The sequence below is a fragment of the Phascolarctos cinereus genome, unplaced genomic scaffold (assembly GCF_003287225.1).
Source record: "Phascolarctos cinereus isolate Bilbo 61053 unplaced genomic scaffold, phaCin_HiC Scaffold_4;HRSCAF=312, whole genome shotgun sequence".
Taxonomy (NCBI): domain Eukaryota; kingdom Metazoa; phylum Chordata; class Mammalia; order Diprotodontia; family Phascolarctidae; genus Phascolarctos; species Phascolarctos cinereus.
The window spans coordinates 89936837-89951892 of record NW_027555847.1 but is presented as its reverse complement, the minus strand read 5'-3'; the positions used below and the strand labels follow the sequence as shown (position 1 = coordinate 89951892).

General features: G+C 43.1%; 1 protein-coding gene across 1 annotated transcript in view; it reads left to right on the top strand.

Annotated features, from left to right (window-relative positions):
* The window catches only part of CCDC13 (coiled-coil domain containing 13), a 123379-nt gene that overhangs the window by 60486 nt on the left and 47837 nt on the right, over positions 1 to 15056 (top strand). The window contains exons 9-12 of the mRNA XM_020999130.2: positions 1935 to 2111; positions 4034 to 4240; positions 12174 to 12319; positions 13227 to 13310. Of these exons, the coding sequence (XP_020854789.1) occupies positions 1935 to 2111; positions 4034 to 4240; positions 12174 to 12319; positions 13227 to 13310 (614 nt within the window). The remainder of the gene's footprint in view (positions 1 to 1934; positions 2112 to 4033; positions 4241 to 12173; positions 12320 to 13226; positions 13311 to 15056) is intronic.

Sequence of the window (15056 nt, the reverse complement as noted above, 5' to 3'; positions counted from 1 at the left end):
AGTCTGCCAAGTATTAGGAGAGTCTTCGTCACCATACACCCTCGGGCAAGAAAGCACGCCTCTGTCAGAAGGCAAACTCCTTGAAAGCTTTTGTGAGGACCTAGCCCAGTCCTTAGCACACAGTAGGCGCTTGAGAAATGCTGGTTTTACTGATCCATTCAACGGATACCCCAATACCTCTCAGGAGAGAGTCCCCAGCAACCCCTTCTTCTTCTGACTCTTACAGGATTGTCTCACAGACGAATAGCCCTGTGTATCCACATAATCATCCCTTAAAGGAGAAGTAGTTTTGCTTCTTTCTCAGAGCACTCAGCTTTCTCTTCTGGAATAGCCAGATCGCCATTACTTTATCCTAAGTGTTCAGCGGTTTTCTTACCTTTCTGCTCTGTGGGACATCCTTCCATCCTTCTCTCATTGTCTCTTTGTATCCCTTTCCTCCTTTGGCTTCATACTGGAACTCCTTTCTCATTTCTCTTTTTTTTTTTTTTGAGGCAATCAGGGTTAAGTGACTTGCCCAGGGTCACCCAGCTGCCTTTCTCATTTTTCAAAGGAACACTGTTCTCTCTGGTAACCAGGAGAGCAGAGAGGCATTCTTTCAGTTCTGCTCTGTCTTTTGTTCCAGGAGAGAGACAGGCATACTCTCTGAGCACTGAGAGCTGCCACTTGGCTGTGGCAGAAATGCCAAAGTCTCACCCTCCGTGCAGGTCACCGAAAACTTCTTCCAGCTCTCCCTAAATTTCCTGCTTGAAACGAGCTTCTCAGTTTTGTTGTTCTTGCTGGTATCTCCACTTCTTCCTCCTGATCTTCTCCTCTGAGCCCTCTGTAGGCTAAGGAAGGGGCTCTGGCTCAAGCCCCAGAGAAGTTTTTATGCCGGGAAGGCTTCAAGCATTGATCCATGAGTCTGCCTGAGAATAAATAGCACCCCCACCCCTCTCCCAGGGTTTTAAGGTTTATAAATCACTTTACTCACTACTCCGCGAGGCAGTTGGCACAAATATCATCTATATTTTACAAATGAGAAAACTGAGTCTCAGAGAAAAGAAATTTCTTGCCTGCATTACCACAGGCAGAATTTTAACTGGTCTCCCCATTCTAAGTTCTTGGATCCAAGTCTGTCTCTGTTTCAATGGCCTGCTGCTGAGTACACAACAGCTCATCACCAGATACACAGTGGACCACCAAGGAGTGAATTTTTTTAGTCCCATCAATTCATAAAGAACCAGCTATTAATGGGTAGGAAGGGCTGAGATCTGCACTGGTGGAGGGTGCCCCCCACACCAATGAAATTACATGTCCTTAGGCTGCTGAAGTAAGAAATAAATTTTTATGTTTTACATTTCTGTGAAAATCTTTTAGTACTTTTAAAACTTTAACCCTTAAAAAACTCTAATTTTTTTGTTGTTGGTGGTGAGGTGATTGGGGTTAAGTGGCTTGCCCAGAGTCACACAGGTGGTGAGTGTTATGTGTCTGAGGCCAGATTTGAACTCAGGTCCTCCTGACTCCAGGGCTGGTGCACTGTACCACCTAGTTGCCCCTCAACACTAGAGTTAGACAGGCATACAATACTTTCACTTTCCAGATAGCAAATGGCCAGTGAAGCAAAATGAGTTTGAAGTTATTGGCTTAAAAGTCCTATAGGAACGTTAGCATTCCCTTTCACCTCATAATGGAGAAGATTGAAATATAGGAAGCGATGGGTAAGTAGCAACATTCCTCTAAGGCTCAGTTTTCTCAGCTGCAAAATGAAAGGGGATTGGACTGAATATGGTCTGAAAAATCCTTTTTCAGCTCTAAATCCTGTAACTCTAAGCTCCTTGAGGACAGTGTCTATGTCATAACTTCTTCGCGTTCCCAGGGCTGAGCAGCTGCTTAATAAATGTTTGTTGAGTTACTGATTGGATTATTTTGTGTAATTGTGTCTTATCTCGTTTCAGAGACTCACGTGTGAGAAAAATGCTCTCCAAAAAGATCATGAAGAACTAAAACGAAAATGTGATGGCATAAAATCCAGGAACAAAGTGTTATCTAATGAAATTAAAACATCTAAGAGCCAAATTGCAACCCTGCTTGAGAAAGGCAGACATGATGATGAGCTCATAGATGCTTTGATGGTATAACCGCCAGCAGGGGGCAATAGCTTAAGTAAAGGCACAGATGAAGGGGGGAGTGCATAAGACTCATATGAAGGGGCAAAGAAAAGTAATAAAAGCTAGCTGAAGGACCTTCAGGAAGATCCAGCCTTCTGCCTTGCCCCTGGCAGAAGTGAAGTTAGCTTAGCATAAATCATGACTGTCATGAAGGAACTTCACTGTTGGTATTCAGATACGTCCTTTTGTGATCCGAGAAATCTCCCCTGAGTAGAACATGGGTCACCTTGGGCTAAGTATGAGACTCTCCCTTTCCTTTCAGGGTGTATAAAAGAGCTTTATTCCTTTGGGTCTAAAAGACCTTTGTCTTAAAAGCCATTTGACCATGCCTTTTGGGGGACCAACTTTAACCATTGTCAGTTGATGCCTTAATGGGCTTCTAGCCAGTGAAGAGCAAGGTGACTGCTTTTGGAGGTTAGGGTTAGGAACTGTGAGTGGAACAGACTGTCTCTTCCAAGTTTTTCATGATTCAGAGGATAGGAAAGGATTCCTCATGTCAGTGATAGGAGCCATGTGTCCTCATTCCTAGGCAGCTACGGCCCCATGTCCTAGCTTCTCCAAAGAATACCAAACCTCATTCTAGGGAGGAAGGGAGCTTACTGGAGAGGGAACAGAGGAAGTTGAAGACTACTGAGGGAAAAATTGGGTTAGTGGCCTGCCTGTGTTTTCCCTTCCCTGTGTAATGAAGAGCTTCTCCATGAGTATAACTCAAGGGAGGTCTCTGGAGGTATGCTCCAGAACTCGATTTCTATCCAAGTTTTGTTTAACATTTTTATCAGTGACTTAGATGGAGCCATAGATGGTATGCTCATCAAATTTGCAGATTACACAAAGGTGGGAGGTTTAGCTAATATGCTGGATGCCAGAATCAGAATCTAAAAAGATTTGGACTGGAACAATGGACTGAAATTAGAACGATGAAGATAAATGTTAGGTCCACAAAATTTGAGGGTGGGGTTCAAAAAATTAACCTATGGAAATACAGGATAGAGAGATGTAACTTGACAATGATTCATGTGGAAAAAGGCCTAAGAGGTTTTTAGTGGCCTGCAAGCTCAATACAAGTCAACAGTATAACATGGAGGCCACAAAGCTCCTGCGGTCCTACGCTGCACGGATAAGCCCTACATCCAAAGAGTGAGGGAGGAGATGATCACATTGTCCTTCACTCTGCTTAGGCCATATCTGGCATATTATATGGTTACAGTATTTTAGGAAAGACAATTACAATCTGGAGTGTGTCTAGAAGAAGGCAGCTATGATGATGAGAAGCCTAGAAATGATGTCATCAAAGATTTTTAAAGCAAACCTGGGAAAGATGAGATTTGGGGTTAGGGGTTGGAGGGATTGTGGCTCTTTCCTACCATTTCCAGGGCTAGTATGTAGGGAGGGATTTGAATTTATCCCACTTGACCCCAGAGGTTGGGAGCAACATGGTGAAGACCTAGAAAAGCCTGTGAGTGGAATAGACTGGCTCAGTGAAAGGAGAAGTTCCCCAACAATGAGAACTGGCCAAAAGTGGGACAGACTTCCTTGAAAGGTGTGTTTAGGGCAGCTAGGTGGCACAATGGATAGAGCTCCAGGCTTGGAGGCAGGATCTGGCCTCAGACACTTGACACTTACTAGCGGTGTCACCGTGGGCAAGTCACTTAATCCCGATTGCCTCACCAAAAAGAAAAAAAAAAGAAAAGAAAAGAAAGTTCATGTGTTCCCTGTCCCTACAGGTCTTCAGGCAGATGTCAAGTGACTTGCCTGTCAGGGATGTGTTCCTGCTTCAGGTGCTCATTGGCTGAGATGTCCCGTGATATCCCTTGCTCTGAGAGTCTTGTAATTCTGGGGCCTTCAGAATGGTGATCCCTGATGACTTTTTTTTAAAATCTTCTCAGAGTCAGCTAAAGCAGCTACAAAATATCTTAAGTAAACTCAGCCACCAGGACGAAAAGGCCAAGGAAGCTCAGCAGAACATGGGCCACCAGCTGACCATGGAGGCGCAGAAGAACAACTGTATTATAGCCCAGCTCCGGAGGGTGGTGGCTGAACGAGAGGCCAAGGTTCAGGAGCTGGAAGAAGAAATTGGCCGCCTCACTCTTCAGGTAGAAGCATAGTGCAAGCATCTGCAAGCCATGTCCTTAAGAGCTTTTGGCATGTGATAATTTACCTTGGTGGTTTATTATTATTATTATTATTATTTATTATTATTACTGGAGGTAATAGCAGCTACCTAGTGGAACATAGTGGAAGTGCATGGAACCAAGGAGCCAGGAGATCTGAGGTTTAAGTCTACCTTTGTCATCATTGTACTGTGTGACTCCGCGGGCTGAACCACCTCTCCAGGGTTCTGCTTCTTTAAAGTTTCCTTAGATTGCTTTGTCTAGGGCCTCCATCTCAAAGTTTCTCAGAATATAGTTGGTTAAGAACTCAGAGGAACATTGGAGATCATCAAGTATAACCTCGTTTTACAGATGAGAACACTGAAGTCCACAGAAGTGGACTGCCTTGGCCAAGGTCACACAGGGTTAAGTCAGGTTTTGAACCCAGGTTCCTTAACCCCAGATGTGGTGCTCTTACTATGCCATGTCATTTCTTGGCATACCATGAAGAGAGGACAATAAAAGGTCATCTTGGAGATTTCCTGGCCAAGGCTTGATACCTATTAATAAATGCATTATCCCAATCTTGAGCATGAGTTGGAGATGTCTTCACTAGGGGCTCTTTTCATAGAGCATTTTAGATTCTTCTCCCCTGAATTTTCCTTCGTCAGGATTTCACTTTTGCCTCTTTGCATTGTCATTTCATAGTAATTTGTGAACATGCTACAGCAGCCACATTCAGTTATTTTTATTATTATACCATTTGTATTTCCAACACTTAGCACAGGGCTTTGCACATAGTAAGTGCTTAATAAATGGTTTTTTCTTTCATTTGTTCATTCATTCCCAGCTCTTTGAGATCAGGGACCATGCCATTTTTCATTGTTGTCTGCTCAGCCCTGATTAAAAGGCCATGGACATAGTGGGAAGCTGAATCATGGTCTCTTGAATTGGATGATAAAAGCAGCATAGATAACATATGCTCCCTAAATACCTGCTACAGGGTTAGGATGAGGAGCTAGGGAACCTGTCTTCTTACATAATAAGATTGTTTTCCAGGCCACCTGACAGTTCAGGATGCCAGCCACCTGTGGATGTGCCACACTGCTAGACGGGGGCTTCACTGTCCTTGGTGATGTTGTGAGAGAAGAGGGTGGCTAGGGCTGGTATGGGGTTCTGTGGCCTGTGGTTTTTCATGTTTTGCCTTTGCCTCAACTGAACTTCCTTCCTCACTCTACCTGCCTCTATCCTATGGCAGAAGAGATTCAGGCACACACCAGTCAACAAGGAATTAATTTTAAAAATATTGACTGAATAGATGTAATGTGCTGGTTACTGGCTCAGACAATATAAGATAAAAATGAAAGGAAAGGTCTTTGCCTTCAAAGAGCATACAGTTCTTTTAAAAAATAAGTTTTTAGGGGCAGCTAGGTGGCACAGTGGATAGAGCACTGGCCCTGGATTCAGGAGGACCTGAGTTCAAATGTGGCCTCAGACCTGTAACACTAGCTGTATGACCCTGGGCAAGTCACTTAACCCCATTGCCTAGCCAAAAAAAAAAACCCAACAAAAAACAAAAAAAATAAGTTTTTATTGAAGACTTCTGTGTTTTACTTCACCACAATTTTCCCCAGCATGCCATCCCATATAACAAATATTATTTTTTTAAGACAGAAAAGGAAAGAAAAAGAAGACAAAATCAGCACACCTGATCAACACACTGACAAAGTCTGAAAATATGCGAAGACTTGGATTGGGGTTGTCTTTGCCTCTCTGTTCATTCAAGTTCTGCATGGATTTTATAATTTTGTTATATTCACTTCTGATTTTTTTGGTGTGTTCTTTCCATTTCCATTGTCATAATATTGTGTATATTGTTTTATTGGCTCTGCTTAGAGTGTACATTTTTTTAAAGTGTATAATCTAATTGGGGAGATAAGATCAATCTTTTCAAAAGATGCAGGATTTCATCAGTGTGGATACACCCTCCTTCCCGACCCCCCATGGCTCTGTCCTGAGCTTTAGTCTTACATAACCGACTACCTGCTGAGCATCTCCACCTGAATATGCCAAAGGCCTCTCCAACTCAACATGTCCAAAACAGAATCAATTCATTCTCTCCCCTCCAAACTTGCCCCTTATATAGCCTTCCCTGTTTCTGTTGAGGGTCGCACAATTCTCCTAGTAACGTAGGTGTACAAGCTCAGAGACCTCCTCAGTACTTGATTCTCCCTCCTCTCCCACAGATGATCGATTGACAGGTATTGCCTCCTGGTTAACAGTACTCCTCAAATTAGTCAGAGTATGTACCTTTCTGTTGACACATTGTATATCCCAGTGGAATGCAAGCTGTTTGAAAGTTTGTGTTCCCCATGCCTAGGGCCTTACATCTTGTGGCTGCTTAAGAAATGCTTGTTGGACTAAATTGAATTAGTTAATTATGAGTGTGTCAGAGAGTCTAGTATCAGGGGTGGGGAACCTTCGACCCCGGGAGACCACATGTGGCCTTCTAGGTCCTTGGGTGTGGCCTTTTGATTGAGTCCAAGTTTTACAGAACAAATCCTTTTATTTTTTATTTTGATTTATCAACAATCACTTCCATAAGCTTTTGAGTTTAAAATTTTTCTCCCCCTCCCTTCCCAAGATGGTGTGCAATCTGAAAAAGGCTATACACATACATTCCTATTAAATATATTTTCACATTAGTGACGTAGTAAGGAAGAATTAGAACCAATAGGAGGAACCACCAGAAAGAGGAAACAAAACACAACAGAAGGGAAAAAAAGAGCAAATAGTATGCTTTGATCTTCATTCAAACTCCATAGTTCTTGGGGCAGCTAGGTGGTGCAGTGGATAGAGTGCCAGCCCTGAAGTCAGGAGGACCTGAGTTCAAATGCGGCCTCAGACCAAACATTTAACACTTACTAGCTGTGTGACCCTGGGCAAGTCACTTAACCCCAATTGCCTAAAAAAAAAATAATAATAAAATAAAATAAATACAAACTCCATAGTTCTTTCTTTGGATGTGGATAGCATTTTCCATCATGAGACTTTTGGAGATGTCTTAGATCCTTGCGTTGCTGAGTCTATCAAAGTTGGTCATCACACAACATGGCTGTTACCATGTACAATGTTCTCTTGGTTCTTCTCACTTCACTCAGCATCAAACCATACAAGTCTTTCCAGTTTTTTCTGAAGTCCACTTGCTCATCATTTCTTATAGCACAATAATATTCTATTACATTCATATCCCATAACTTGTTCAGCCATTCCCCAATTGATGGGAATCTCTTCAATTTCCAATTCTTTGCCACCACAAAAAGAGCTGCTATAAATATGTTTATATATGTGAGTCCTTTTCCCATTTGTATGATCTCTTTGGAATACAGCCCTAGAAGTGCTATTGCTGGGTCAAAGGGAACAAATCCTTTTATTAAGAGGGTTTGTTCTGTGAACTTTGGATTCAGTTACAGAGCCACACTTGAGGACCTAGAGGGCCGCATGTGGCCTTGAGGTCGCACCTTCCCCATCCCTGGTCTAGTTCAATTCTCTAACTTCGGGAATGAGGAAGCTGAGAGCCAGAAAACTTCTGGCTATCCTCATGGTGATTAGCAGCCAGAGTTTGAACCCAGGTCCTCAGACACCACCACCAGTACTCGTTCTGTGGGAATGCATTGCCCCTCTCATGCTCTTGGTTTGCAGCTATCCCCAGTGGCCAACCTTTGGTGATGAGCTCCTGGATTAGTCAGGCTGGTCTTCAGCTGATGAGCATTCTTTGCTAGGTCTCTTCAAAACCTTTCCCTCTTGGGAGGGCCTGCCAGATCAGGCTGTCCTTGAGGGCTCTGGGGGTCATGCAGGTCTTGCCCCAGTGAAGCACCGAAGGCCCAAAGTCACAAATACCCAAACAGTAACTGACAACAGGCCACCCTTCCTAGCACTTTTTGGTTTATGCTGCATTTTCCTCCCAACTACCCTTGGAAATAGGTAGTACCAGTATTAGATCCATTTTAGAGATGAAGCAGCTTTGCCTCTTAGAGGTGAAGAGACCTGCTGGTCATGAGCTCATTACGTAGACAGGAAATGTCAGAGCTGAAACTCAGAGATTATAAGAACTAACTTCGTTAAATCCTACTGCGTCGTGTTTACCACTAGTTCACAATTGCTGAATGCTAGCTGGTGGTGACTTTCTGACAGCACCTGGGCTGTGTCAGATAATGCCAGGGGTGTGCTGGTAGGTATTTAACTACCAGCTCTCTGAAAAAAAAAAGTGCAGATGACACTTTAAATTTTAATCTGTATCATTAACAGTTTCTCCATCACGATCTTAAATCTATAAATCGACAAAACAATAAAGTTCTGGTTTGTAGCATTTGCCAGTTTTAGAGTTATAAATACTCACATTGAAATTTTAACAATTGGCCCCCTTGAGCTAGTAAGAGCTAGCTCCAGTGCACCCCTGGATAGTGCCTGTGGATTCCAGAGGCTTTTCCCCTCAGCAAAGTTAGGTAGCAGCAAATGGGAGTAGAAGGTTGAGTAGTAGAACCCAGAGCTCAAGTGTGTCCAGTTTAAACTCTGCCATTTTATCTTCCATTATCCCCTATGAGCTAGGGGCAAAGCTGCTGGTGGTGGTAGGGCCAGACTAGGGGAAGGAAGAAACCCGTCAGTTCTAGGATAGGGTAAGTCATCATGGTGTTCTTCACTGAGACAGGCACGCCAAGAAGCTGAGCAAGGCGGGAAAGTGTGGCGGAAGGTACACTGGACTTGGAGTCAGAAGGTTGAGGCTCTGACTCAGACACTTATTAACTGATCATTAACTGACCTAGAGCAAATCATGTCGCCTTCCTGGGTTTCAGTTTTCTCATCAATATCTATACTATCTGGTTCATACTGTTGTTGTAGAGGAAGCGCTTTGTAAGTCTCAGAGTTTTGCAGACATTCTCAGAGAGCTCCGTGTTCACCTAAGTTTGAGAGTTTTCTCCAGTGACGTAGACCCTACCTCATCCTCACCTGATCATCTGCCTCTGTTCTTAGATCACCACAGGGAAGTCCATCCAACCTGCTGGGGGCCATCCTCACCTTCTCCTGACATTCCAAGGGTATCCGTGGAACCTCTGGCTGTTGTCTTCCCCCAGCGTTGACCCCCACCTCAGCATCTTCTCCTCGTATACTCTTTGCTAATGTCACTTATTCCCATCCTTCTCTGGAGTCCCTCATTGTCTATATGGAACAATGTGCTTGGATCTACCACGTACCTGCCTCTTCCTTGTCCTCTGTGTGATATTCAGTTCCAGTTTTTCAGAGGCATTTGTATTCCAGGCTTTGCTGCTGTATTGTCAAACCAGGCGAACGTTAGCATCAAGATGGCAGTTGCTTTCATGGGAAGCATCAGCAAAGGAGCTCTGCAATTTGCCAAAAACAATCCAGCCTATTCTCTCCCTCCTTTTCATCTCTGGGCCCGACTCCTTGTCCACCTGTATTCTCCATCTCAGATATACAGCCCACTGGGAAAGCTCTATGGAAGGGCTATCCCAGTGCATGTTGACACTTTTTCATTTCGTTTCATCTCACTTCCTGGCCCGCCATAACGCTTGTGCCTTCTTTCTGAAATTGCCTTCTGTCTACCCTATCTCGATCTTGTGTGTACACAGTTGTCTAATGTTGGCTTCCCCACTGGATAGTGAGCTCAGTGGGGACTGTCTTTTGCTTCTTTTTTTTTTTTGTATTCCCAAGTGCTTAGCACATAGTAGGTGCTTAATAAATGTTTGTTGTTGACTAGGGACAGTTTACAAAGCATTTTCTTCATAACTACAATGAGGTAGGTAGTCACCCCAATTTTAAGACTGGGAAACTGAGGCTCAGGAGATCAAATCACTTTCCCATGGCTGTATAACAAGTGTCATTGCAGGGTTCTAAGCCAGGTCACCTGATTTCCAAGTCCAGTGTTCTTTGTAATTTTTTTGGTTTTGTTGTTGAGCCATACCTGTGGTTCCAAGAGCACAGAGAACTCCTAATGAGGAAGTGAGGGCAGCTAGGTGGTGCAGTGGACAGAGTGCCAGGCCTGGTGTCAGGAAGACCTGAGTTCAAATCCAGCCTCAGACACTTACTAGCTTTGTGACCCTGGGCAAGTCACTTCACCCTGTTTGCCTCAGTTTCCTCATCTGTCAAATGAGCTGGAGAAGGAAATGACAAACCACTCCAGTATCTTTGGCAAGAAAACCTCAAAATTGGGTCATAAAGAGTCCTATATAACTGAAAACAACTAAACAAAAAAAAATGAGGAAGTGCCCTCCAGCAAAGCAGATTGAGGCCTGCTGCCTGGGAAGGCTTTCAATGAGAAGTGAATTGTCCAGTCACAAAGCCAGGATGTGTCTGAGGCAGGAGGACTTGAACCCAGTTCTTCCTGATTCTGAAGCCAGCTTTCCATCCATTAGGCCACACTCTCTCTGTTCTTTCTGCTATGTTGGGAAGATTAGACAATCTTTACATGGAAAAGGGAGATTGAGGGCACATACCGGGCTTTTTAGTGCAAGCAAGTTGTGCTGTTGTTCTTTTATTAACACTGATTGTGATCTCTACCATTTGTCTTCCAATCCTCAGTTCTCTTGGCCCCTGATCAAGAGCAGAAAGGAAGGGTTCTAGAGAAGCTTGGGCCAGAGGACCACGGCTGGCCGGCTCCAAGCTGCCGCCACCATTCCCTGCTGTGGAGGCCTCTCCTGGGCCGTCCTGGAAGGCTGACCACTTGGGCACATCAGCATACTTATTTAATTTGTAACAGATGCATCATCTACCTTTCAAGCTTAGGAAATGGGGAGGCCCGGGGCCAACACAAAGGGACATAACACAAAATCAATATACAGCACTCATCTCTAAAAGGGACCATCATTTCCAGATCAGGAAAAGGCTGAACTAAAGAGCTAGGCACAGTGCCCTGCAAGTTTATAAACCCCAGCTGAATCAGTCTGATATGGTAATTTTCTGAGGGTCTAAGGATTTAAAGTGAATGGCTCAAAGTAGAAACTGCACATCTGTTTTAGGAGCTTTCAGTGTCTAACACTGTTAGGCCATCTGATTTACTGGCATGAAGGGAGGCATTATTAGATATCATTATTATGCAAGAGGCATTTTCATGAAGCCAAGCTCACTTTTCCTTTCTGCTGAAAAGAATCTTCTTTATTTCTTTATGACTTTTTGATGTGTATGCTAAATTTAGCAAAATAATAACAAAAATGTCCTTTTGCTTCTAGGACCCTTTCTGACTTCCTTTTCTTCTGTGCATTTTCTTTTTGTATTTTGTCAGCTAACTAACATAAGTATAATTAACACAGTTGCAGTGGCTGTGTATATTGTTCATTCTGATTTCTTTGCTCTGCATAACTTCTTAACATCCTATATTTCTTTGTATTCTTCATATTTGTCATTACAGCACAGTAATGGTCCATTACTTTGGGGGTGGTCAGAAGACAGCTCGATTTAGGGTTGGTGAGGTCAGTTTGTCCTGTTGCTTGCATGACCTCTGGGTAAGCCCACTGAAGCTCACAAAGCCTCAGTTTCCTTCTCCAGGGGAAAAAATGAGGTTGTATTAGATAATTTTAAAAAGCTTTTCCATCTCTAAATGATATGATTCTAAATAGCACAATTCATTCAGCCACCCTTTTCCAAGTGTTTTCTACATAGCTTGTTTACAGGGATTTTTTGGTTTTTGTTTTGCCATAACAAATAAAGTCACAGAAGAACATTTTTGTACAGAGAGACCTTTCCCCCACCCCCTTTCTTTTTAATTATATCCTTGTAGAGGGCTCACAGGAGCATTCTTTGAGGCATCTGAAATAAGGTTCATAAAGAATGCTCCAATTCATTTCTGTGCTTTTGAATGCTTGGGTTCCACAGCTTTATCAAATCACGCTTGTGTTCCTTTTTTTTTTTTTCCGAACTGCAGCATCTTCAGAATAAAGATCGAAGTGAGGACTCCAATTTAATGGATGGCAGCTCACTGTCTTCCAAGTTTATCGAGGAGCCAAACTTTAACCTACTCAAACCGCCTGCATCAGCCGGAGATCACATTGGGAGGGTTGGAGCTCCTCGGTAAGAGGCATGCAATTGAGATGTTTGCAATGAATATCAATTATTCAGAAGGATATTGTTTCCTGCCAGCTATCCAAAACCACAAATGCCATTTTAAGATGACTGCGGCATTTCTTATACAATGTATGGCTACTTCTTATTACATTATCTCTGCATTTGTAGGAAGGACCCATTTAAACACAGACATTATTACATTAGGAATGTGTCTATTACAGTTCACTTTAATAATAGCTGCACGGTTGACTTTTCAGTGCCTCTGCTTCTAAGAATCTGAAACAGAGAATCCATTTAATTATTCTCCATGCTAGTGCTATACTTCTTCCTAAGGTGGCTGCCCATGGCATGGTGGTGCCTTTGGGTTCTCAAGGGTTATATGGCAGTGGAGTGCAGCTGTGTCAGGTTCTACTTACCCAGAAAGGATTTGGATACGGTGCCAGTAGTGGACTGTAAGTCTTTTGTCTGAAGAGCAGCCTATCAAAATGCAGAGAGACTCATTATTTAGAGGATTGGCCAGAAAGTGTTGATTTTTTTTTTCCAGCTATAAGTCATGAAGTAAGGATTTAGAGGTGTTGGCGCAGTGGACACCACTCTACTAGGTAATGATGGATCCTTGAAGTATGGAAGTGATATTGTTGCCATTATGATTGCATCTAGTTTTGAGTAATCAGGAATTCTGAAATAGTGCCTCAAACAAGTGTGAAACTCTAATTACATGCTTCTAGTGATCTTGGGGTGATGCTTTGGGTATGGGTCCAAAAATACTGAGAGAGTTCAGCAGTAGCCAAGAAGTTGGTTTACACTCTCTGGAAATAGACTTGTCACTGTGGCTCCCTTGGATTTCTGCTCAGCCAGTTTCTGACTGAGCTTATGTTCAGTCTTCCTGAAAGACCTTTCTTGTTTCATGCAGAACGGTGAGCAGCCTGGGGCACACCCTGGTGGAATCTTCAATCACTCAGCCCTCCCTCCCCAGCCCTAATGTGTCACCTCGAAGGTAGGTCCTCATAATGACTATGATTCTTTCCATTAACCTGCTGCTTTGCAGCTTCCCAAGTGCGTTCCCATCTATAATCTCAAAAGCCCCATCCAGGCAGACAGTGCAGGGATTATGCACCCCCATTTTGAAGATGAGGAAACTGAGGTCCAGGGAAACTAAAGTGGCAGAAAAGGGATTTGATCTAAGGTCCTCCCTTCCACTTTAACAGTTGACATTTCAACAGTCCTTTAAACCTTGCAACAGCCCTGGGGAGTAGTTGGTGCTAGTGTTTCTATCCTCATTTTACAGATGAGGAAATGAAGACCGAGGAAACTGAAATAGCTTAACTAAGATCACAGAGCTAATAAATGAGAGAGATGGTATTTGGACCAAGGTCTCCTGACTTCTGTTCTAGGGCTCTTTTCTCTACCCCCACTCTTCCGAAAGAGGAGAATTTCTCTTTTCTCTATCCCACTCTTCCGAAAGAGGAGAATTTCTCTTCAATGGCTGCCAAACAAATCCCCATTTCCCATCCTATGTTGTTTACTCACCTGGGACTTTCATGTCATATTAATGAATATTTTCAAACCACTGAGCCACCTTGTCTGTTTAGCCTTGGGTTTTTTTGTGATAACACTTAATTTTAGATTTAAACCACACCCTTGGCTGATTCTACTAGTTTTTAGCCATAAATGTTTATTCTTCTCTAAATGTTCTCCAGCGGAAGTATTATAAGCAATGTCATAAGCAATCTTTTCCATTTGTTGTCAAGTACATACTTCACACTTTTTGCTTTCTTAATTGGCATGGTGGCCCACAGAGAATTACAGAGTGATAAGATTTAGAGAAGATCTAGTCCAACCCCCTCATTTAACAGATGAAAAGGTATGTGCCAGTAGCATGGAAGATGTCCTGGGTAAAGTCAAAATATAAATGGGATGACCTATTTAGGGTGAGGTTCTCCAAATGCTGTTATTCACAGGTGAGATTGTACTAATTGCTTTTGAGATCTAGAATGCTACAAGTGACTCAGGGAAATTCATAGCCATGAGAAAGAGATCATTTACCATCTACAATGGAAAACAAAATGGATAAAACCATATTGCCCAAACTGCAGGATGGGTGCCCCATCAGGTCAATCTGTGGTGTCTAACTAGGACAGATAGGTGAGCCTAGAGTTGAGTGGTAGGAGATTGGACTGTATTGTATTAGGAAAACTGTAAGGGCTTTTAGTGATCCCAAACCACAAAAGTCCATCTCTCTTAACACCAGTCTTCTCTTGGTGATATCGTGTGTCTGTGAATCATGCAACACTGTGAACTCAGAAGAATAAAACTTGCAAATGTCCTAAATGGCCATGAAAAGTTATGAAAAGGGTACAGATAGGCTGCACCATGTTATCAGTGATGACCCATGAATAAGAGGTTCAGCAAGAACACATTAAGACCAAAAGAAGGGATGGTTCAGTCGTAGTGTCAGTGAGGGACAATAGGCAGCCCAAGTTCTACATTTCTGTCTCAGAAATATTAAAAGAACCAAGCGAAAACCTGGAACATTTTGCATAAAACTAGGCATGGAGGGGCTGGGATTTCCATGAGGTGAGGAAGTACCCACTCGGATGACAAGATGGACCATTCAAGTACCAAAATGTGGGCCTTGGTGCCTCTCTCCCTGATTGGCTTCATGCCAGGAGTGGGGCTGGAGCTCCTAGGCTTGAGAACGAGTCAAGCCTGGATTGGAGAGGTCACTTATCAGAGATCCTCA